Source organism: Poecilia reticulata, chromosome 17 (assembly GCF_904066995.2).
Source record: "Poecilia reticulata chromosome 17, P_reticulata-male-v2, whole genome shotgun sequence".
In the NCBI taxonomy this organism is placed as follows: Eukaryota; Metazoa; Chordata; class Actinopteri; order Cyprinodontiformes; family Poeciliidae; genus Poecilia; species Poecilia reticulata.
In genome coordinates, this window is record NC_088846.1 from 11,284,108 (window position 1) to 11,309,034 (window position 24,927).

Here is a 24,927-nt window from a genome sequence, read left to right on the forward strand (position 1 = left end):
CATGTTACATAAACTAACATGCTTTAATTTGTATTCCCTTACACAGAAAGTGACCAACAATAAAGTAAAAGAAAATCAAAATGCTTCAAAACTTTGATCTATATTTTTGTTCTTTGTAGCTCTTCTCAGCTGTTTCCTGTTCCACATTGACTAAGTTTCTACAGTCATAATAATATTTCTACAGTTGCATTAAAGTAAGAAAATTGTGCAAAACAATGTGTTTCAATCCACATTCTACCAGCAGATGGCCCTGGAAAGAAAGGAGTGACATTTGAGTTTGATGCTCTGTTGACACATTTCACCTCATATTTAACAGCCCCGCCCAACTATACACACACACACACACATGCACGCACGCACACACATCGAGTAAGGAAAAAAAAAAACTGAGGAAATGAGCTGAGCTCAAACTTCTTGACACTTCAGGGTAAATCACTCAGTTGACATGTGCTCCTGTGCACACAGTGCATACGAATTCAATTAATGCAACTTTTGTAGACAAGAAAAGGAAACATACAGCATGGGAGCATCTTCCTCTGGGTTGCTGGATGAGGCCAAAATCAACCACATCAAAGGTAGCGAAGACATTATTCTTTCTATATTTTCATTATCAGATGTTTATAGCAGCGTAACTGGCTCTGACGTTGTGCGTGCAATCTGTATTGATGTATGGGATTTCTGGAAGGAAACAGTTAAACAAAAAAAGACAGATGTTAAACCGAGAGCTGAGAAGTTAGAGCCGCAGGGACGTAAGTTTGAATGATTTAGATACTTCAATTTTCGCTGCAAAAGCAACAGGAGCTGAAAAACCATTACAGCTGTACCCATAGCAAACAATATATTATATACATCATTATATCTAGAAAACTATGGATTAAAAACAGGGCTTTCATTTTGAACGGTGCATCTTATCTTCTAATCTGTGCAGTTTTTATGTATATCATTTTACATTGATCATCTAACGGGACCCAAGTCTAATTGTGGCGTGTTAAAAGAGACCCAAGCCACATAATGAGAGCTATAAACAGTCCTGTAGCAAATATAATTTCCCCAGAATGATGGAAACACTGTTATAAATTACTCTGTCACAGTTCTGGAGACAGTGCTGAGATCATATGAGAAAGTTTCATTGTATTTGACTTTAGTGGAAAGAGTTCGGCAAAGCGGCACACAGGAAATGTGGGCAGGGGTGTGACAAATCAGCAAAGGTCCCCACAGTTACACCAAGGACCTTGCAGTTGCATGTCACCCACTTTAACCACCAAGTTGATTTCTGTCTAAAATAAATAGAGAGGGGGAAGAATTAGAAGCAGATTATTCATGATAATTTTACCTTAAAATGATCAACAAGATACAAACCAATCCAACATTGCGGTTCCCTTAAATGTGAGTGCTTTTGTTTATTCCTCCATGTGCGCATTCCTATATGTGTTATCAGCTCAGACACATCCTGTCACTAATCTTCCCTGCAAATGAGAATGTAATTACAGCTATTTCCAACTATTATATTATTATGGGTTGTCTGATCTTTCTCTGTGTATCCTTGCATTTGGGTCAGTTTGCGAGATGAAAGTCAGACCGAGCAAAAGAATGTATGATACTGGCCTCACAGAGTAAACCAATTTTAAGCAAGAGATTATGACAAATCCACATTCAGACAAATCAGGAGAGCACAGTTTGGAGATCTAGCACATAATTCCTGGCAAGCTCCATGTAAGGACATAGATCAAAATTTGGGTTTCAAACTAAGAACTGCTTATAGGACTAGATACCGTGTAGGACTAGGAAGGTAGGAAGGTTTACAAAGTGTAAAAGATCAATATTATGTCAGTATAAAAGTTAAGAAACGCTAAGCATCTGAATAACATCATATGACCTTTAAGCAATTAACAAAGAAATAAAATTAAAAACTGTCCAATTGAGAAAATAAACACTTCACTGAAAAGTTCAGATTAAGAATTAACTGATAGTTTAATTCATTCTCTTGAGAAAGGTTTGTCCATAATTTTTTTTTTTTTTGTACAAATTTGTGTTCATGTTCATGAATCAGATGGAAGTTAATTCAGTAATCAAAAAATACCCACTTAAAAGAGTTTTTATGGAGATGTTTCTAATAAAATAAATAAAATATATAGTCAGCACCACTTTTTAACATCTTATTAACTAGTACAACACATGTTTAAAAGCTCCAAATGGGAAAGCATCAAATAATAATTAATCTAAGATGAGTCTTAGGTACTTTAAAAAATAATTTGTGAAAAGACTTTCTTTAAAAATTAATAGAGATTAGCCTCAAGCCCCAGTCCTTTGCACATTTATTTTTTGTTAATGTACACAGTTGCTATTTTCAAGTCCTGGTGCAGGTTTCCATTTAGTGATAAATGCCCATGAGGACATTGCATCCGTTTCATTTTTGCCGTCTCAGCTATTTTTCCATTGCAACATGGTCGGAAAAGTCATGCCTGACCATAAATGCTAAAAGAACAAGTCCAATTTCAGTTTTTTTCTACCCCTCCAAGAATTTGATCCATGACTGACAGTAATTCGTTCATTTGAAAGATGAATGGGAATATGATCAAATGAGTTTTAAAAGTAAAATGTCTCCATGTCCCATTTGATTCTTCTTTGAAATTTGGCAAGAAAATTGAAATATGAAGCGGAGCGGCAAAAGCAAATTTGTCTCAAACATACTTTGAATGCTTACAAGGTCAGGCTCTTTTCATGGTTAGTGAACTGAAGAGTTTTATTAAGAGTTTTGTTCAGTAACTCGTGGTGTATCCAGTGGAGGGTGTGGTTATGAATGATTACACTCTAATCATTCATGAATGATGTTTAATTTATAAAAAAGATATGACAAAATCGGTTTTTATTAACTTGGTTTTGTTTGAAAAGATAAAAAAACACCCCACTAGTTTGAATAATCATTCCATAAGATTATTGCACAGGGTTGACCTACAGGACACACTTAAGGGCATAAATAACCTTTTTTAGTATTTTTGTCAGTAAGTGAACCCTTTGCCAAATTTATTACATACCATCTCTTGTTAAGGATCATAAACTTAAGAGCATAGTGTACATTATTCATTGCAGTGAGGCTGCACGTCTTCCAAAGATTTGATTCTTGAATTTTACCAAAAATTATGAGAGCAACGTCTAGTTTTAAATCTATAGATTGAGTCGATTAAGTAGCTCACTCTATTCTCTAATGAAGACCAATCAGTTTGTTCAGTGCAGCTAAGGGGACACCACTCTACAATAACACAAGTTAAAACCCCATGAACCCAAGAAACACAGTTTCATATTTCTGTTTCATTACCTTAACAGCAGAAATGTTGGAACGGCTGTAGAAAAGGGTTAAATTTACGTCCGTTTATCTTCATTGAGAAGTTTTTAAAAGGACACTGTTTTATTGTGAGGAAAAAAATGCTAGTTTTATTGCCACTATTACAAGGTGTTCTGTAAAGTTGCAATGACAACAAAAAATGTTCCATTAGCTTGTGAAAACAAAAATTGACGATGTGAAGAAAAGCATCTTTATGGCTTGAAAATCCCATGAGAAAAATATGCAGAGGGGCATAATCTCTCTTACCAGTAAACTAGGTGGAAGAGTCCCAGATTTTGGAGGCAATAATCATTTTTATGATCCCAAAAAAGCAACCACTGGTTACCAAAGTAACTATTTCATATGACCAGAAAACAAGTTTTTCTTTCTTGAGATCGTGGGAAGAAATTGGAAGGTCATTCTTCGCTTCCCCAACAATTTATAATACTGTTTTATAGAGAACTGACTGATAAAATGTTGCTTGACCTTTTCATCTTTCTCCTGGTGTGCTTGCAGGTCTCATTGACGATACCTTTCAGAGCTTCAGTGGGTTTTACCGCCAGCAGTACTCCGTGACCTACCTTGGACACATTCACCAGGAGTTGGAGCCTAAGAAAGAGGGGAAGGGCTTGTTGCTCACACAAAAGGTAGGAACTGAAACTGTGTAGATATCCAATCAGCACAACATTAAGATTCATGTTTGGTGTCCTTTATCTATGCAATCAGTGCAAAACAAAAAAAAAAAACAACAACCACCACAAGCAAGTGTTCAGAGTTTATCCATCTATGTCACGCGAGATGCAGCTGAAGATGTGCGATTTTGTCTGTGTGTTTCTGTGAAGCCCAAGAACAACGGCGATGAGGTTCTGTACCAGGGGAGCATTAAGCTGTCCTCCTGGGATGAGCAGGGAAAGAAATCCAAGGAGAAACATGTTGTTTTGAAGGGAGACTACAAAGTGGAAATACACGACAGCACGGAGGTAAACCAACTCCGAATAAATCCCCATTTTCTTGTTTATGTCACATCTGATTATGGTGTCTTGACCCTGGATGTTGTTGTCCAGACTTTTAGTCGTGGATCCCCACCTAAGCTGGTCCTGCAGCCGGCAGGGGGAGTTCTGTTCACCAGCGAGGAAGAGTCGAGAGCTCACCTGGAGAAAATCTGTGCAGGAATACTCAACGGTACTTTATACGACACTTCATCCAACTCAATGACACAGATAGCTTTAGTGATGGAAAAGCTGACTGCCACAGCCTTCCTCCACTGAGACAACTCTCTTAAATTGAAAATAAGAAATAGGGAAAAATTTATTAAAGCAATTTCTTTGAGCCCAACTAGATTTGAGTAGCTGGAGGAAAGTAATCACTCAAGAATAAAAAGGCAGATGTAAATAATTTGAAACACAATAAAATAAATCAAGACCTTGCTGTCTGTTTTAATTTGCTCTTAATTTGCTGGTTGAAATTATAATTTATAATAATAAATTATTATTATTATAATAATCCTACGATTATTATGTAGGATTTATTTAGGATTTAGAGCTGCATAAACCAGCAAAGATGATCTTCAAACAAATCCTGACTGAATCAAATGTAACTTCGCTGTTTGCACACCAGAAGGAAGAGAATCGCAGTCCGATCTTGAATTTTCTGCACTTATCGCGTGCGTTCCTGAAAACGTGGCCATGCAATCACTTTGACACTTCAAGCCTGGCATTGCAGTCTTCGCCATCTTGTTCTCTTTTTAAAGAGGAAGCTATGATGGACAAAAATAATCCACATATTAAAGCAGCAGTGAACACGCGCGGCCATGTTGTATATTTGAGACATCTGATGAAGTGGAAACCACACTACGTTTGAGAAGTTTGAAAAACGAGATCAATGACAAACATATTTTTTTAGAGGTAAAAGCAGAAGCAATCACATTTTTCAAAACGCTATTTTTTATAAAAAAGACTCAGCAATAATTTTCAAACATGAAGAAAACTAGGATAAATTAAAGATAAACATCTATTTTGGGGGCATAAAGTTATGTAACCGAATCTGAAAAACATATGAATGCAATATTGGTCACATCTCACATGGATTATGGTTTGTTTCTGTATTTTATAGATTTTAAATCCAGCATCAGGAGTCTTTTAAAACCCTCTCAAAATCATTGAAGCATGACATAAATACAGGCTAATTCAAAGATCAATACTATCTTTTGAAAATGTCAGATTTGTAACATGGATGCTTGTTTGTCCAGGAGTGAAGGAGGATTCCTCTTCCTCAGCGGCATCATCTCCAGATATGTTTGCTGTATATCTGCATGTGCCTTACACAGGCAACACCTGCTTCCTGTTTCAACAAGAAGATGAAAGAGATCACTTCCTATCTGTCCTCAGGACCTGTATTAGACACCGCAACCTGGGTAAAACACTAACCTACAGCACAAATCAACACGTGTGGCATTATGTAGATTGATGTAAGGAGGTGATAAATATAACAAAATGTCAAAAATGATCAGTTGTAGGAGACGTGCTGTGCAGTTTTTGTAGCTAAACTCATCAAGACAGACAACATAGTACATAATCCTTTCCACTTTATGTCACGTTGTAACCAAGAAACACAGTGATGTCGGCGTGATGCTGTGGGATTAACTTGACTACGAATGGAGCTACTCGTCGGGCAATCCTGGAAGAGAACACGTTAGATTTCAACTATTTCATAACCAGTTTGATTTCTGCTTCAAGCACAAATATTTGAGCCTGCTGAAGAGCAGAGCTGACATCTGTTTCGAAAGCTGCAGCTGCATGCGCAAGCTTCAGCTTGTCACTCATGCTGTGGCAGTCGCCTTGGCGACAGATAAAAATATTAATGCTGCTCACTTCCTCTGCGGTTAGCAAGGATACAAACCAGTTAACAAACCCCTCTTCAATGTTGTCATGAGGTCGTTGCGAAAACAAGGCATGACACATCTGAGCAAAGACATCCTGAGCTGACAGGAAGCAAGACATAAATAGCCACCAGTAGCTGCTGCTCATTTAATCGTCGAAAAAGCTGCAGCACATGAAACGGTGATGGATAACCGTCGACAGATCAATATCCCCTTCAAATATCAGGGAGAAAATTAAATATTTTGAAAACAAGTTTTGAATCACGCGCAACGCCTTACTCACTGTAAGCATGTGTTTCACCACTGTGTTGATGCTACATCTCTTGATATCTTCACACAATGTGTGTCATCACTGTGAGTATTAAAAGTTGATGGCTGTGAAGTCTACAAAATATCGCCATTCATTGGCGTCATGAATCTCAGCTCTTGAAGAATATTTCTACCGGATTGGATTTTAATCTCTCAACATTTTTGTAATGTTCGAAGAACACCAAAGAGACGAAAGTGTAGAATTGAAACCAGATGGGAAAAAAAACAAGGAGGTGAATAGTTACCCCAAAGGTTATTTGAGGTCATTCCACACACTACTGAAGCCTTTGTTTGTAAAAAAAAAAATAATTAAAAATGGAGGAAAAAAGCTTGAATGATCAACATGTCTTGTTTTGTCAAACTTCAAACTTCCATAAAATTCTACAAAGCTGGATTAGGTGCAGAAAAGCAGAGAGGCAACAGCATACAGGATTTGGTCAAGTTTTTTATGGGTACAACCCACATACTCAGCTTTTACTTTTCAACCACTTAGGGTTTTCCTTTCAAATTGGCAGATGGTGTAAGATTCATTGTCGATAAGCACTGTTATAACAAAGACGTCATCAACTTTTCTTGTGCTAACCTTTTAGAGTTGATTATAAAATTGAGACATTTTAGAAATAATCCACAAATTCAATTTACAACTCATTCGTCTAAGCCAAGCACAAAAATGCCCAATGTCAGAGAACCGCAACCAATCAGATTATCCTGCTGCAATAAAAGAAATAAATTATTTAAAAAAATATTATCAAAGGTTTCCAGTAAATAGGCGCTACCTTTATATTGTTTTTGCTGTTTAAGTTTGTGTCTCTCCTGGGATTTTTTGCACACGCCTCATGATGTCTCTTAAAGGTCGATCAAATCCGCCAGGTGAATGGTTCACTGGACTTCTGCTTTCACAGAAACGATGACAGAATGGAACGTCACGTCTCTTTGGAAAACAAAACTCTCTGTTCCTCAAAACACTGAAGTTTAGCAAGAACCCCCCCCCTCAATGACTTAATAATATAACGTTTAGCCAAAGGAATATTATTGTTCGATGGGGGGAAAAAAGCATTTAAAAATAGTAAGAAAAATGCTGACTGGTACATTTTGGTTTGATGTAGAAATAAAAAATACAAGTGATAGAGAAGATATTTACCATCTTATTTTCTTTTCATCGTCTAATCGACACCATTTGACAACAGGAGTATGTCAGGGAGCAAAGAGAAGGCACTCAAAGTAGGACATTGTGGTTACTCACCAAACCAATCTAAACCACCAGTTCCACTTTGATTATAAACTAGCTGAAATTTAAAGATTCAAATTTATCAAACAAAAATCGATAAGTCGCGTTTAAGAGAGGACTATCGTCATTTCCAGAAGTCCTAACAAAGTCCTTATCTCCCTCAGACCCTTGGCAGGATTTGCCCCACGAGAGCCAGGCGTATGCCCGAGCCCTGCGTCTGTACCTTCAGGAGAAAGGCTGCTATGCATCCTGGGAGAAGCTGCTGGGCACCGAAGAACAGGTCAGCAACGTTACCCCGCAGCTTCCTGTCTGCCTGTGAGCTGTCGGCAGCGGGCCTCACGTACGGGGTGTGTGCAGGTGCTGGCCCGCCAGGTGATGGAGGAAATGTTGTCATGGCTACAGAGCCAGCTTCAGTCTAAGGTGAAGGGCAAGAAGACGGAACGGATCCGACAATGGCAGGCAGTAAGTCCTACTAACAAACAGAGTGTTTTGTGTAATATTAGTCACTGCTTAAAATCAAGCTTGGGTAGCAATTAGTTGTTTCTGACACGGTGATGTCAAGAACAATAACAATAAAAAAAACTAAACGTGATAGTGTTGAAAGTTCTGGTCAGAAGTATCTTGTGTTCTGTTGGTAAATTAAACTATAGCAAGTGATCTGACCACGTTTCTAGACATTGAAATGGTGATTCGAGGTGAAGCCGATCAATTTGAAGGTATTCATTTATACCAGCATGACTCACAGTGAAACAGCCACATGACGCAGCCACTGAAATTTGTAACAGTCTGTGCAGTGTTTGTAGCCTCACCGTGACTCCGCCAAATATTTTTCTTGTTATTGTGGCGAGGTGGCTCAATATTTATCTTACCTGATAGTAACGCTTTTCTTTAGAGCGAGTTTTACACACAGTAAGATTACCTTGTTGATTTTAACAGTTTGAACACAAGCTTTCAATTATTTTTCTCATCTGAAGTTGGAACTAACGAATTAATTCTGTCTAAGCAAAAGACTGAGTTCTGACAGTAAAATAATTCAATTATTCCAAAGCTTAAACCTCATGTCAAGCAACATCAGCAGCCAACTCAATCATTTCTCATTTTCCTGTCAGTTACTTTATTATTTTAAATTAAATGCTGTAAGAAATGATGTGAGCAACAGATCTATATCTGCAGGCTGTATGGCTTTTAATCACAAAAATTGTTTGTGACCTGATGTCTTGGTCAGCGTGAGTAATTTACATTCAACCACAAAGCCGAGAATAACTCGTGTAGCTAAACAAAACATGTAAAAAAAAAAATCGTAATTTGATCTCCTGGCTTAAACCGGAAGACTGGGGTGACTTTTAAAGATATGGCCAAATCGATCATTGTCGTTTCTCAGAAAGACGCAATGAGAAGCTAAAGTCAGACCCTAAACTTAGAGGAGAGGTGTCTCATGCCCTAATTTAATATTATTCTGTATTAGACGGTTCAGGCAACCTACACTATGGTGCTGGAACAGCTGACTGCAGGCTTGGAGGCGCTGAGGGAGGAGTGTCGTCAGGCCGCGTCGGCGAGCTCGGCGCTCATCATGTCCAACCTGGACCAGATAATGACCTCTCAGGACTTCCTGGTGCAGAAAGTCAGAGGTAACACACCTCCATGTTGACGTCAACTCAGGAAATACGACTTTGTAAACCACACGCAAAACGCACGTCTGGACATGTTATCAATGCGTTCCAATGTATTCCAGAGTACATATGTGAGGAAGCAGAGAAGGTGTGCAGCGAGTCTGTGATGCCCTACATGCCCTCCATCATCGAAGCGCTAACTGAACACATCGGAGGAGGGATTCTAGGGATGCAGGACACGCTCCGAACCCAGATGAACTCCACCTTTACTCTCACGAATGGAAAAGAGGAGGACACACAAAAGGTGAATTTCTGGCCGAGTCGTCCACTTTTAGTTCCTTGATGTGGTTTAACATGAATGTGTGTGTGTGGGTGGGTGTGTGTTCTCCAGGCCTTGACCAGTCTGCGCTCCATCAGTCTGGATGAGAACTACACAAAGGTGGAGAACCTGAGCGAGAAACTGGAAAACTTAAAGCAGAGGTTTGGACTCGGCAGCGTGGAGAGGCTCGTTCACTCGGCACACCTGGAGATGGAGCAGGTGGGACGCTCGTCTTTGAGAGCCGCTGTGGCTGCAGAGTGACATGGAAGAGGGGGGAAACGTTTAAGATCAGGAAAGAGACGTCCGTTATGTTTTGCATGCGTTTCTTGCAGCTGCTGGACAGCGCCGTTTACACATTGGAGCGGTTCTTCCAACCATCAACCAGACTGCAATCGTCTCAGGTTCCCGGCAAGATGGAGAGAGCTAAAGAAAGAGTATTCAAGGTAAAAACGTTACCATGGAGTCATCCAGTGAATAATATAAGCAAATACTCATAAAAAAGAAATTAATTGAAATAAAAGAAATATGCCTTTGGGAATAAAACAAAGTAAGGAGTAAGTCAGGTTGGTGTATAAAGTGAACAACTCCACTGCATTGGTGACCATCCAGGTCAAAAAGGTCAACTCAAACTGAGGTTTAGATTTCATGGGAAAATACACTAGAAGTCTAAACATAAAAAGGCTCAATGTTTGAGCTTTATTAAAACGTAATGTGAGATCTATGTGAGAAACTGTGCTTCCTGTTTGTACAGGACGGCGTCTCGATCCTAAAAGAAAGCCCCACAGACACAGCACAGCACTGCATACACTCTCACATTATCCACAGGGAGATAATACACAGCTGCAAAAGATTGATGCTGAGTATAACTGTGAGATAAGTTAAACATATAGAAAAAAAGAAAATTAAAAAAAAGCCACGCCATCACAGATGCTCTGCAGTACTTACAAGTGGGCAAGAACAGCTTTTCCATATGTTTACCTTGTTGCTAAGAAGCTTAATTTTAGTCTCATCAAACCAAAGTACACACATCCAGTTATAGTTGGATCCACTTCACAAATGTATATCTGTGGTTGTCAGGGAAACCCCAAGATGCCGTTTCTAGCTGCTGCGAGATTTGGACAGTTTTTTATTTTATTTCACCATCTCAATGATTGTGGATGGTAGCAAGATAAACACGGATCCCTGTCCGATCTAATGGCCAGAAGCTAATTGCAATGGGCCCCTATGATATGTTGTCCACCAAACAAACAACAGGAAGTAGATTTTTATTTAAAGGTTTATGGCAGGATGTCACAGATTTTAGATTAAAGTTTACACACTCCAATCAACGTAAAAAAAAAATAATTCAGAGACCGTTTCCTAAGGTGACTGTTTCCTAAGCAGATTGTGTGCAATTTGCTTAAAATGGGTTTTCACACATCTTTTCCAACGTTTTGGGTAAATAAACACAATAAATATGAACAATTTTTAAATGTAGTAATCAAGTCTGTGTTCAGTCGGCGTGTTAAAGGTTATGTGTGTTTGAGCAGCAGCTGGACTACGACAGCAGGGTTGTGCAGAGGAGGCTGTATCAGGAGTCTCTGCTGGAGATCGCTCTGCCTTCTCTCCTCAGCAAGATGGACAGCAAGTACAAAACCGTAAGCGAGACTCATCGCCGGCTGGAGGCCGCCTGCCTTCACCACTCCCACTGCGCGCAGCATAAATCTGACGTGTGGCTTTTGTTTGTGCAGGAGCTCCAGCAGTTTGAGCAGTACATTTTCTCTGACTACAGCAGCTTTATTCTGGTTCACAATGTCTACGATGACATTCTGAGAAACATCCTCCAAAAGGAGATACACAGAGGTAAACACACACACACACACACCTACTGCCCTTTGTGACACACCCAGTTCTCAGTACGCAGCCAATGTACCAAATAAATTCAAACCCTTGGTTTGCTGGTCAGGAAGAGGCAGTCCCAAAGCGTAACACGTATTTCCTCCTGCAACAGGTCATTACTCAAGGTTCAGACGTGTCATTAAGAGCACTCGGAGAGACAATTGCACATATATATAAGTATATAACCCCTATTAAAATCTGTACCAGCAGAATAAAGTCATTACTTTAAAGCAGGGGTTCCCAAACCTCTCCATGCCGTGACTCTCCAAACAAGATTAGCTCCTGGCTGCGGATCCTTTTTGCAATTTCACAGAGAACTCTAGGAAATATGTAAAGAAACATAAACTGTTAGAACGTTCCCGCCCCCCCCTCACTGTTATTTACTATTCAATAATTACATTTATATAGCAGCACATTTCAGCAACAAGCCAGTTCAAAGTGCTTTACGTCAGAGAATAAACAATACTTCATGCCTTCTGGTTTTGATTGGCCAGGAGTTCTTAGAAGTTGTTTTTTTTTCCAGCAAAAAGCACAGGAAGCGCTAGATTTAGTGCTTCCTGTGTTTGATTGAGGCCTGGAGCGAATAAATTTGACTGGCTGTCAAACAGAAAGATGAGCATGGCAAATAATGTTTCAGTAAACTATTTTAACTTATTTGTTAATAATTGAAAAACGTTCAATTTTATGATTTTATACAAAGTTATGGTAAAAATATTTGATTAAAAAATGTGTTTGTTTTTTTTCTGATATTCCCTCCTGCTTTCTGAAGAGCCCCTGCTGCCCCCTGGTTGCCCCTCACTTTGAAAAACACTAGATTAAAGGACAGGATGACATGTGCTTTAATTCTGCAACTTTTGTTCCACAAATATGCTCTTTTGGACTTTATATGACTCTAAATGCCTTTTGTTTTTATAGCACTCCAGGATGCTGCTTGTAAGAAGAGTAATAATCTCTTGCTGGATACGTCAGATTTAGCCATTAGTCAGTACAGCCTGCTGGCACAGACGCCTCCTCGCTCTGCTCCTGACAGCCCAGCAGTTCAGTCTCGACACTCCGCAGAGGAGGAAAGTGCCGATAAAGAAACCGCTCCCGTGGAGGAAGGTCGGAACAAAACGCCTGACGTTTGCCCCGAGAGCGATGCGGAACTTAAGGACGACACCAAACGTGAGCCCAGACCCGCTCGGTCCGCTGATCCGAGCGCTTTGCTCCCGTCCCCTGTGATTGTTGTGACGCAGCAGTTTGAGGAACATGAGAGCAACGAGGGTCAGAGCGCGACGGAAACCAAAGAAGAGGATAAAAGCGAGGCGGTAATCATGGCAACAGACACAACAGCGGTCGAGTTTTCCGGGGTGGACGGAGCTGAAGCTCAAGAAGTTGAGGCGGCTGCTTCGGGATCCGCCGTCCAGGAGTCGCCTGATCCCGCACCGCTTGTCCTGATCCAGACAACAGATGACGCACAAACTGAAGCTACGCCAAGTGCCGAATTGATCCAAGTAACACCCGAACCCTCGACCTCAGACCAGACTCCAGATCAGGCATCAGAGGAGAGCTCCTCTGTCCAGCCCCCGTCACAAACGCAGTCGCCCGGCACAGAGGGTCCTGTAAAACTCAGCCTGGGGTCACTAAGCGAAGCGATTGCCCCATGCTCCATGGAGCCTTTGGTCCAGCAGACCACCGACAGGGCCGTGTACCTGACAGGCCAAATAAAGGACGACTGGGAGGCTGAGAGAGCAACAGAGGAGAAACAGAGAGAAGCGTCAGAGAATGACGAAAACGAAACCGGAGTTGAAGAGCAAGATGGAGGACAAGTAGAAGGTGTAGCGCCAACAGGAGGTGATTCTAGCAGCGCCGATGTCTCAACGCCACAACAGCTGACGGAGAAGCAAGACGTTCTGGACGCCGATCAGATGGATGGCGAGAGCCCAGTCGAAGCTGAGGCGGAGGAAGCGGACCAAGCAGAAGAAAAGCAAACCCAAGAGAAGGAGGAAGACGTCCAAAGTTCAGAGTCGGATTCTGATCCGTTGGACAGCGTGTCCATCATCAGAGATCTGGTGACCGAGGTCATCGAAGTGGAGACAATCATCAGCCCCTGTGAAGGCGGCGGCAGCAGCAGCCCGCCTCTCACATAAACACCAAGGAAACGTCCACAAAGTGTAAAAAAACAAACAGATAATTAACATAGAAAAAAAAACAAATTACAACAATACACTTATTTGTAAATGATGCATAGAGCAGAAAGGTTAAATAGGTCAAGCCATGCATGTTTGTTCACAATTTAATCAAGAAAATTTGGAGGATTAAAAAATGTTTTTTTGTTTTTATTTAATTCTGATATTTTGTTTATATTATGTTCTGATTTTATACAGCTCAAGCTGCCAAATAAAACATGCTTAAATAGCTTTCTTCTTTTTTGTTTGCTATTTTTATTTATTTAAACAGAGCAGTTAGAGGTGTGAGGTTTGGGTTTCTACTTATAAGTCAGGAAGAAAATTCAGCATAGCATTTAAAACAATTTAACTTCTTATTTTATTTTTTTATTGTTTTCGGACCAATTCCGTGAGATAGAGATTTTTTTTGCCCTGTTCCTATCAACTTTAGTTGGCTTCCCAGTCCCACACAGCATGATGCTGCCTCCACCGTGTTTCATACTGCGGATAGTGTATTCAGGTTGTGTTCAGTTTTTCATGATGCTGTGTGTTTTTTTGTTTTTTTTTGTGATCTCTAACAAACACTCTGACTTCAAAGAACAGCTAGATTTATACTGAGATTAAATTACACACAAGTCGAATCTATTTACAGATTTCTGGAGGCGAGTGATTGCTCTGGATTTTATTTAGATATACCAGAATGCAGGGAGTTGAATACAAATGCCTGCCACACACACACACACACACACACACACACACACACACACACACACACACAAAAAATCCTTCTGCTTCCAATTTATGTCCTACTTTATCCTGTTCTGCCACATAAAATCCCAATAAAACGCAGCAAGATTTTTTGGGATCATATTTCAATTATGATCAAAGAAAAATTAACAAATATTAAGGAGACCAAACAGTTTACTGGTGATATGCATCACATCTTTCTTTGTCTGTTTTATTAAGGAACCAGTTGGGAGACAGTAATAGTGACGGGCAGTATTTCTACTTCACCAATTGTTCGGTAGCCACAAAGAAAACGGATATAAAAACAAAACAACAATTCACATTCTTAAAAAAAAAAAAAGCAAAGACATGCATTGAATTCAAGCGATATGTGCAAAAAATATGCCTAGAGTAACTTTTGACAGTGTTTTGTTTCAGACCGTCCTTATGGCAAACTTACTGGGCTTGCTTCCTCTCGTGGATGCTGCGCCGCTGCGTTTACAGTGATGGATGCAGCATCAGCTAACTAGCATGATTTCATTAATGAACACCAATATCTCCTGCCTCCTCTGCAGATACAAGGACGTCATATCTGTGTAGTGAAAAGTCAATACTGCTGTGGTTTGAGGTATGCTTACAGACCAAAGCTGTGCACTGGCAGCAGCAGCATTTTAGGATTTTCAGCTTTACAGTTTTCGTCAAAATGCAGCTGATATTTCACTGAAATTCTTAGATATGCAAGTAAAACAGAGTCTGTGTCAAATACGTCTGTAAATGATACGTTTTCACTTTTTGTTTCCAGGAATTTCAAATGACCGCCTTTGTGAAATGCAGCACATATCTGCATGTGATGTAAATGAGCCAGGGGAAGTTGAGTTATTTTACTTTAAAAGTACAAAAAAACCCCAAAAGGATTCAAGTTTCTGAGTTTGCCTTTTTTTTTCATTTTTTGTTTCAGTTTCTGTTGTTTATGAACTTTTAAAAACTAAAGTTCCTGAACGCGGTTTTAAGAGTTACAGTCAAATACGTGCGTTCGTTAGTGCTTATAAGACAACCTTGATATTGGGCATTAGAGGAGCCAAATTGACGTCAAGTCAAAAAAGGCTGATTTTTTTCCCCCTCTATTTTCAGTAGCTTTCAAGTAACCAATAAATACCATTACATAGTTAAAAACATGCAAACCTGAAAATGTGTTCTTCCGTTGTCTGTTAATTATTTGCTAAGACAACCAGACAAAGGAGGATATTTTTATAAATAAAAAAAAAGAAGCTAAAAACGTATAAAAAGCAGAATTAGACTTATTGTTTTAGTCCTTACCCTACAGTAGATAATGCCCGTTTCTAAATAGCTACAAGTAGTTCAGTCATGATAACACGGGTTGAAGCAGTGAAGAGATGAGCATGCAGGACTGTTGGGAATGAGTGAGTTTATGAGTACTGATAGAAGGGCTGTTCGTCTGGTCTGAAGCCGTACGCCGTGGCTGGTCGTCCTGTCAAAGAGCCGGCCTGGTCAAAGACATCACTGACGTCCCTGAAGCAGAAAGACAAACAAGGAGTTTTAATAAGAAGGAATGAGCAGATGAATGAGCTTGTCCTATTTATTTAGGCTAAAGAAAACACATTAAGCCCAAAATGATTCAGTTTTGAAATTTAAAGCCCATTAGAAAACTGGAATCTACTTTTGTAATAATTAGACCCTAGAGCAGAATGATATTTGAAAAATCCAAAAATCAACAAACATGCTAGCATTAGCATGTTACTGATGACTGAATTCTACGCAATGTAAACTTATATTGACGACCTCACCCTGAGCCAACTCGCTAAAAATCGCTCCAAACTCCAACCCAAAGTTGGCAACTCTGAATTTTATCATCGCAGTGGACTACACTGCTCTCCACTCGCTGATATGAAAAACACCAATAACTAAAACAGGGAGCGTGTTGACCATGTTCTGCCCGGACTGTTCGTGTTTGTAAGACGGCAGAGAGAGCCCCCTCCTGGTGATTGCCAACTCACACGCCATGGTGCGAGTCTCCATTCTGAGGCTGCAGGTCGCTGAAGAAATCCGGGCTAACTGAGCCGTCTCCTGGAGTTATTCCATCTGAACAGGTTCGACGGGAGCAAAAATGATTCAGTCAAGCTGCAGGTTGTATCGCTTTTACTGCAGAGTATCTTATTCGACATGCATTATTCTCTGCAAAGCGCATACCTGCGCTGTAGAACAGATCCGTCCTGTCGTTGTCGTTGTCGTAGAGGTACGGTTCGGCCTCGTCGACCTGGCGACTCTCGACCATCTCCAGCCACTGGTTGTTGTGGAAACGAAATTTCTCTGATTGGATCTTATACCCCCACTCCGAGTCATACTCCTGGTGGATGAAGAAAACATATTAAATACTAACGGATTTTTTTTATTCTTTATTTAAAAATGTACACGCAAATATGGGTCAGATTTCCTAAGATATTTCCCCGGGCCAGACATCGTCTTTGGCCGATAAAAGGCGCGCAATACTGCAACACACTCGCTTAAACACAGAGGGTTAGCGTTTTGGATGTGATGCTAAAATAAATATTTGTCAGTTAAAAAGGGGTTAAATTTACAGTTTTCAATTATTTTTACATGTCAGTGTCGATAAAGACACGCTGCACGTGTCAAGCTAGCTAGTGTCACTACCCAAGAGATAAAACATCGTGGGTTTCCCACACCACCAAGTGTTGACTTCATGATTCATACTGTTGAAGGAATTTTCGTTTGTTTTTTTTTTTTATATAGGATTTTCTGAAGGTTAGCAAAATATATGGGTTTCTTTTCAGGAATTTCTACCAAACGGAAACCAGATGCGGCCTGCAGGTCGCCGTCTGAAGAGGTCCGACTTACAGCAACGATGTCGAGAGTGTTGTCACACACTTTCCTAATCTCTGCGTTCTTGTCATGCATCAGGTCAATCAGGTAAGCTGGAGCCTCTACAGGAAAGGTTAAGGGAAAAGCAACAAAGGTCCGCATCTTCTCAAATAATAATAATATTAAAAAAAAAACCGTCAAAGCATTTCGGTTTGTTGTCGATAATTATCGTTAGGATACGAGTGTCTTTAATGATGACGTCTCGAGTCGCTTGGTGAAACACCATCTGGTAGAAGACGTACACGATCTGACACACAAACTCATCGTCCTCCTGGCGAGCTGCAAAAAAACACACGATCATAAGAGTCAGTTAAATATTTTTGTAATGTAAAAAAAAAACTACAATAAAAGTAAGCCATAACAACCTAGTTGCATAGGTTTGCACGCTAGTACATTTATACTTTACTAAATTAGCAGAAAATATAGATTTCTTGGATTCCTCTTGTCATCAGTTACAGTGTTTCATGTCAATCATTTTCAAAGTTCAGCCATCCTAATTAGCTTTTTGCTTTAATTAAAGCCACAGTTTGCAGAGAAATTATAAAAGATCAAAACAATCTAATAATTCACAGCAATCAGTGAGAAGAAGAGAACAAAGTGATGTTGCAAAACAAAACGCTGCTCTGACAAAGAGATTAGTATAAGGTGCAAAAACGTCTGATTGATGATCTTTAACCATTCACTGTATATCCCGCGTGTTTGTATTTACCATTGAGCAGCTCAATAAGGGCAGGGATGATGCCTGATTTGGCCAACATGACAGCGCAGGCGTCATCTATGGAAACCGTCCCGATCATTATGACCACCTCCAGGATGAGGTCGTCCTCTGCCGAACCTGAAACGCAAAGTAGCATGGGAGGTTCTCAACTCAACACAAAATCAATTCATAAAACAAAATAGAAACAAAACAAAGAGATATTTAGATTTTTATGATCCCAAAAATTCAGTTTTGGAGACAATTATAAAAAAAAAAAAAAAAAAGTTTTTAATGTTTAAATAATATTTTATGACCTGCACTATGACAGGTAAGCCTGTTAACTTGACTAGCAGACTGTTCATAAAGACCTACAAAAGGCCATTTCTGAACAAGCTTGTAGTTCGCACAATGCTGGATGTAAGCAGTTTAGTGGAAGGTTAGCTGGAAGGAAAAAGTGTGCACAAGCAAAAGCAACAACTGCAGCCTTCGAAGGATTGTGTTCAAGTTGGAAGAAAATTTACAAGCTAGACTGCAGCTGTAGTGACATTTCCATCAATAGAAATAAAAACGATAATGTCCAAGAACAACTCCTGCATCATTTTAGTACCTGGTTTAAGTTTGTCCTTGAGAAAAGGCACCAAGTTGTACTCCTTCAGCACCAACTCCCAGTCCAGGTCAGGGATAGTCAGGTTGGCCAGCGTGCCCAGACACTCCAGCACCCACTCCTCCTCTTCCTCGGTACGGATCTCTGCCGCCAGGTCGCCGACGTAATCCTGAAAAGGGAAAACGTCCCAACTCGAGAAGATCCTTCACGAAAAGATTTACGCCATCAGCCGTGAGAAGTGGCGATTTTGTTTTCTCACAACGTACGCCAAAACTTACAATGAACAGCGGCTTGGTTGGGCCGTCGTGCTGGGAGATGTTTCTGATCATCTTCATCAGAAGGCAGTCTTTTGTTTTCAGAGCTCTCTTCATCAACATCTTCAGCCCGTTTCCTTCAAAACGCAGAACAAAACCGGTCCGAACGGGCCTCTCCTCCACAAGTCGCCTCCGCAGATAAAAGACGAAACGCTCCTGCTGAACGTGACTTACCTTCACACATGAGCTGTGCGTTCCTTTTGTTGGCAGCCAAGTTGATGCAGATGGAGATGAGCTCCGCCTCGATTTCCTCTCCGCCGTGGTCGTACAGCATCTGCATCAGCTACATCCGGACGCAAACACACAGAAACTTAGCTTATTCCAATTAGAGAGAGTCCGTCGCTTCACAGGTAAACGGAGGCCACTGTACCTGAGGTATGCAGTCGGTGTAAACAAACATGCCTTTGAAGCGGTCGTCCATGCTGACGTGGTACAGGATGCGCATCACCACCTGCCGATTGCTCTCATCACCTGCGCGACGAAGGGAACACGGTTTGGACTCCGAGCGCAGCTCACCGTACTGCGGACGGCTGCAGATCGAGTCGGTCGTTACCCAGCAGCGACGTCAGTTTGGGCAAGAGCCCGACTTCCACCATCTTGGCTCTGAGTCCCGAGTCGAAAGAGAGGTTGAGCAGCAAGCGGAGAGTCAGGTTTAGCAAATCCTCGTGCTCACAGGGAACCAGACGCGCCAGGCGCTCCACGGTGTCGAGCTCAGCCTGCGAAAAAGAAACGCGAGCAGTTTAGCACTTCTTGTATTCAAATCATAAAGATATGTTTTAAAAAATATGGTGTAAAAACGATCAAAAATATGTAGGAGTATAAAGGCAAAAACAATCACAAAAACTCATTTCAAGAGGGCACCGTTGGGAAAATTCAGGTTTAAGTGCGACGTGCAAACTGCATAAGCCGACAAAGCAGTAGCGGTGAACATGACGGATCTGTTCTACAGTGCAGGCCCGGGCTCACCATGTCATTCTTGTTCTCCAGGAAGATGGACAGCTTTTTCAGAAACGAAACCACCAGCACCAACAACTCCTCGTCGTCACGCTCGAGAACTCGGACCAGCAGCCCCACGATGTTCTTATTCCTCATCTTCAGCTCCGTCCTCGTGTCTTCAGCGAGATTCAGCAGGAGGTAGAGAGATACTGGCAGGTGGGAGGGAAAGAAGAAAATGAGCAGGGGAAAAAAAAAAAAAAGCAAACTGGCCAAATGCTGATGAATGAGATAGCCTCCTTTCATGTCAATTTTAAGCTAATCATATTGTGAACCTTTCCATAGTTTGTCACTTTAAAAGGATGAATTGTTATGTGTTATTTCATGTGGCAGAGCAACACAAAGCAGTGCAAACTTGCAAAGGGAATGTAAAATACTGGTTTTCAAACTTTTTTACAAACAAAAATGCTACAAAAGCGGCGTCCGTTTCCTGCAACTGCAGCCGGAAGTCTTTTGAGGCAAGTCTCCTCCAGGTTTGCCAATGTAAATTCTGAATTTTTTTGCTCATTCTTTTTATTTTCATATATTTAAAAATTAGCATTTTTTTTTTCTATTTTCAGCTGTACCCAAACTTGTGTTGCTCTGTCACATAAAACTGTAAACAAACGCATTGGAGTTTGTGGCTGGAACAAAGCAAAATGTGAAAAAAATAAAAACAAAACTACGAAAACTTTCGCTGTACATCAACACACTTCTCACGTCAACAGTAAAGAAAACGGTGATCTTAATGATTTTATTTAACCTCTGAGAAGCTGCTCCTGCTTAGCCAAAAGGCCGTGGTATTTCCTCAGAGCTTTGTCCTGGTCTCTTCTTAGAGAGCCGTTTTCCGGTGCTGACTCACGTAAAAAAAAAAAGCCCACATTAAGGAACAAAGTGTCACATAAGCCAAACAGACCACACAAGAGAGGACACAGACCGCTCAAACTGTCGCGGTGAATGATCGCGTTAGAAAAAATAAAGGATATAAGCCTTGCTTTTCTTGCGCAGCTCCTCGCGCCACACGTCGTACCTCTTCAGCTCGTGTTCCACCACGCTCATGCACAACGCCCCGATTTTATAGTGACTCACCACGGCGTGAAACTGAGAGAAACTGCAGCACAAGACGCGGCGAGGTCAAACGGTGCTGGTCGGACGTACTCTAGGAAAATGTCTAAGCTTGCGTTTAGGGTTACCTGGAGAAGCAGAAGAAGATGTAAATGATGATGGTTGCCAAGTCGACACTCTGCTTCCAGTCCTCCCTCAGAACTCGGGCCAGAGCTCCCAGAGCGGCTTCTGTAGCGACACAAGGCCACGTTCATGCTAAACAACCTCATGTTTTCTACCACAAAAAAAAAGAAAAAGTGGCAGCACAATTATGGAAATTCCCAGTAAGAAAAACACTAATATTTTCCTTTTTGGACTTAACTTTAGTACATTTATTCAGTTTAGGAAGAAAATTATTGTTTTTAATAAAAGCATGGATGTAACAATTATTAGCATCCTTAATAATTTCTCTAAGATAAACTCAAAAGAAAGATGTTCGTAATTTATTACAAACTTTGTCTTTTGTTCAGAATGATTAGAAATATTTAATCGGTAATCAACATTTTCCTGTTTTCTTGTGGCATGAATATGACACAACGGCACATTTCCCTTAGCAATTCAACGTGGGAAAGGCAAGAGAAAATATCATTCAAGAAAACGGCAGCTTGAATAAGCCGACCCAAATCAACAGTCATTTATAGTAAGTCTGACTCGACCTGTGAGCAAGACGGTACTGGATGAGGGGGGGGGGGAAGAAATCTAAAAATAACTGAAGCTAAAGGGGACATCCTCGGGTAACCATGTCTCCATAGCAACGGTTTGGTAGGATAATAATGTACCGTTGTGTAACAGCTCCTCCAGGTTGTCGGGGTTGCGGGCGAGCTGCAAAATCAGAGCGGAGCCTCTGATCTTCTCTGGGATGCCTTCGTAGAGCAGCTCAACATACTCTTCTATTCTGGTTATACTGGCCTCCTCGTTTAACTAGACACAAATAAAAAAAAGAAGAGAAACCGACAGACTTATAAAGTTTTATAAGAAAACATTAAAAGCACTTTTCTAGAGTGCAATCATTTACAGAAGCATTGACACATTTAGTAAACGTTAATGTTGCTGTACCTCCATTCCTTCAAACGGTGTCAGGTCTTTGGGCTTCACTGCTCTTTTCTCTTTCTTCTCCACTGATGAGGGGGGGGGGGAAATGTGAGAACCAAACTATATCTAATGTCATTCAGTGCAACACTGAAACGGATGCATAAATTGATCGCCAGAGCAGGAGGAGAGCACTAGTGTCCGTCTCACCTTTCCCGTCCACTGGGGAAGATTTCCTGTTCTGCAGGTAGTAGAGCAGCTGCTCCACCTGGGGCAAACGGGACATGGGGATGAGCTTACACTCCTCCACCACTTTCCTGGCCAAAGCTGCCACATCTGTAGTGGGAGAGAGGCTTTTCACACGGACACTGCAGGGGGGGGGGAAGAGGAGAAAGTGGAGGTTGGCAGAGAAAAGACCGAAGTAAACACTTATGTGAAGAATCTATTGATCTTAGGCTTTTATTGGCCTGTGCTGATTTTTCCGGTGTTCTTTAAGCTCGGACCAGCTATAAGTTCTATTTTGGACAGTTTGAATTTTCTTTGAAGGAATTAAAATGGGGCTGCACAGTGGCGCAGGGCTGCACAGTGGCGCAGTTGGTAGAGCTGTTGCCTTGCAGCAAGAAGGTTCTGGGTTTGATTCCCGGCCCCGGTCTTTCTGCATGGAGTTTGCATGTTCTCCCTGTGCATGCGTGGGTTTTCTCCAGGTACTCCGGTTTCCTCCCACAGTCAAAAAACATGACTGTGAGGTTAATTGGCCTCTCCAAATTTCCCCTAGGTGTGAGTGTGTGTGTGCATGGTTGTTTGTCCTGTGTGTCTCTGTGTTGCACTGCGACAGACTGGCGACCTGTCCAGGGTGTACCCTGCCTCTCGCCCGAAACGTTAGCTGGAGATGGGCACCAGCACCCCTCCCAACCCCACTAAGGGACAAGGGTGCAAGAAAATGGATGGATGGCTAAATGACTACCGGCACATGTAAAATTCAATTAAACGTTCTGTGACGTGTGAGCAAAAACCAGAAAATGTCCTGCAAGATCCTTGCTGATCATTTTCATTTGAATACATCTCACGACACCAAATAAGACAGCAAATAACGGACTGTTATTGCTGAAAACCAGATGCTCTCTCACATTTTCTGTCCCTCCTTGCGTTCCCCCAACATCGGACCTCCGTCTTCTCCCAGAATGGACGCTTCCACCTCATAGTGGACCACCAGGGCCTTCTCTGTGGGGTGGACGTCCAAACTGCCTGCAGTCACTTTGCTGCGGGTGATAATGAACAAATAACTCATGTTTTAAACATCGTGAAATCAGTTTACGGACGAAAGATATTAAACAGAGCAGTTAGTACACGTTCTGATAAGTTTCCAAGCTGTAAAGAAAGCAGCAATGAGATTTATTTATAGCATTTTTGGTTTATTTCAGGCAACAGAGTTGATAGCTCTCTTGCTGTGGGGCGGGAAACATTTCAGATTTATTTTAGTCTTGCAATTATTACTTTAACAGAAAGATACACATTTGAAAAAATACTGTAACACAAAAAAATATCCATCTTGGTATGACACCAGTAGATACAAAAGTCAGTTTGAGTCAGATAAATGAATCCATTCCCTTCGTACTTTAATTAACAATTTATGATGATGAACACTATTAAAGATTTTGGATGTGTCCATTAATCACATGAAAATCTGCTTTTTTTTCCCCTGTCTTATGTGTTTACTTACATTTTTTCTTCTAGACATGCATACATAGATCGATAATTTAATATTTAATGTCATGTTCTCTAAGAATCTGCCTAAAGTAATGTTTTATTTTTATCCATCAGCCAAGACCATCTCAGCTCCCACAGGGAGACACACCCAGACACAGCAGCATTCAATGGATGGCTAAATGACAAAACATTCGAGCTACATATTAACAATTAGCTGAACTCAGTGCATTAATTAACTATGACGTAAGGACACATAGACACAATTTATTAGCTTTTCAGTTAGCCGTTTTTTCACTGAAGCTTTTAGCTAGCTTAGCTCTGACCCAGATTTAATTGACCAGGCATTTCCTCAATACCAGACCGGTTTACAAAATGTGATTAAAACTGCATTACACGATATAACACTGGATGGTATTTTCAGAAGGCTTTTACAGAGCTGGTGTTTACATTGTATATTATATAAAGCCGATCCTTGAACTAATTTGAACGGAAAAGCTAATGTTTTACATTGGCTGACCAGCAGCGCTTGCACAGACGAGCTGTTGATGAGAGGAAACTCTGTGGAAACAGAATTCATCCTGGGTAAAACATGTTTCAAATACGTCCCTAAAAAGATGGATTTATTTTATGCCGAATGACAACAATGGTTAAATTACAACAGCTATCCGTAAAATGCACGGAAACGTAACCAAGCAGACAACGAAGCAAAACTAAGAAGAAAAAAAGAACCCTTCACACAAAACTATCCTACTTCAGGTACGTTTAATCGGTAGTTACAGTTGCTATATCTTCGAAGAAAACAGATTATTGATTATGTTGACATTAAAAAAACGATTAAAATCAGTCATTTTTGAGTTCTACTGCTACTTACCGTTTGAGGTACCGCGCGTCATCCTGCATTTTCTCCCACTTTATAGTTTTAAGTTTTTAATTATTGCAATAGTTTGATCACATATGATATATTCCCTAATAAATCACGACTTCATCAACCCGACCGCTGCCCACTGATGCCGCTGTCAACAGAGAAAAATACCTTCGTCTTCTTCTGTTTAAATTTGACGATGAAGAAACGATACCGCCACCTACTGCGGAGGAGGCAGCATAGCAGGAGTGCTGAATAAACAAGTATAGGAATGAATCAACTCATTGTATCCTTCAAGTCCTTTTTCTTAAAATGCTAACTTG

At 40.8% G+C, this 24,927-nt stretch overlaps 2 protein-coding genes across 2 annotated transcripts; one reads left to right on the forward strand and one right to left on the reverse strand.

Moving 5' to 3' along the window:
* Window positions 1–389: 389 nt before the first annotated feature.
* On the forward strand, window positions 390–13,943 carry niban1 (niban apoptosis regulator 1). The gene is made up of 14 exons (XM_081598226.1): window positions 390–575; window positions 3,839–3,969; window positions 4,165–4,302; window positions 4,387–4,504; window positions 5,571–5,735; window positions 7,902–8,017; window positions 8,095–8,199; window positions 9,203–9,365; window positions 9,470–9,651; window positions 9,739–9,885; window positions 9,999–10,109; window positions 11,196–11,303; window positions 11,397–11,508; window positions 12,460–13,943. The coding sequence occupies exons 1-14, from the start codon at window positions 521–523 to the stop codon at window positions 13,671–13,673; spliced, it is 2,865 nt and encodes a 954-aa protein (XP_081454352.1). The 5' UTR covers window positions 390–520; the 3' UTR covers window positions 13,674–13,943.
* Window positions 13,944–14,611: 668 nt separating this feature from the next.
* On the reverse strand, window positions 14,612–24,796 carry LOC103479309 (kinesin-associated protein 3-like). The gene is made up of 20 exons (XM_008433671.3): window positions 24,614–24,796; window positions 23,163–23,294; window positions 22,246–22,403; window positions 22,063–22,124; window positions 21,786–21,927; window positions 21,096–21,195; window positions 20,889–21,013; window positions 20,666–20,764; window positions 19,897–20,075; window positions 19,484–19,646; window positions 19,301–19,401; window positions 19,105–19,213; window positions 18,895–19,007; window positions 18,620–18,785; window positions 18,025–18,150; window positions 17,496–17,594; window positions 17,292–17,377; window positions 16,626–16,782; window positions 16,433–16,517; window positions 14,612–15,947 (listed from the first exon to the last, which is right to left on the reverse strand). Exons 1-20 carry the CDS (start codon window positions 24,640–24,642, stop codon window positions 15,845–15,847), a joined length of 2,334 nt encoding a protein of 777 aa, XP_008431893.1. The 5' UTR covers window positions 24,643–24,796; the 3' UTR covers window positions 14,612–15,844.
* Between the last annotated feature and the right edge of the window lie 131 nt (window positions 24,797–24,927).

What these genes read in the sequence shown, in the direction of transcription:
- niban1 (XM_081598226.1), top strand. Translation starts at nt 521, where the DNA reads ATGGGAGCATCTTCCTCTGGGTTGCTGGATGAGGCCAAAATCAACCAC. An exon ending in CAAAATCAACCACATCAAAG is followed by an intron (nt 576 to 3,838) that starts GTAGCGAAGACA and finishes GTGTGCTTGCAG; the next exon opens with GTCTCATTGACGATACCTTT. An exon ending in AAATACACGACAGCACGGAG is followed by an intron (nt 4,303 to 4,386) that starts GTAAACCAACTC and finishes GTTGTTGTCCAG; the next exon opens with ACTTTTAGTCGTGGATCCCC.
- LOC103479309 (XM_008433671.3), bottom strand. Translation starts at nt 24,642, where the DNA reads ATGCAGGATGACGCGCGGTACCTCAAACG. An exon ending in CGCAAGGAGGGACAGAAAAT is followed by an intron (nt 22,404 to 23,162) that starts GTGAGAGAGCAT and finishes CCCCCCCTGCAG; the next exon opens with TGTCCGTGTGAAAAGCCTCT. An exon ending in TGGAGAACAAGAATGACATG is followed by an intron (nt 19,647 to 19,896) that starts GTGAGCCCGGGC and finishes TCTTTTTCGCAG; the next exon opens with GCTGAGCTCGACACCGTGGA.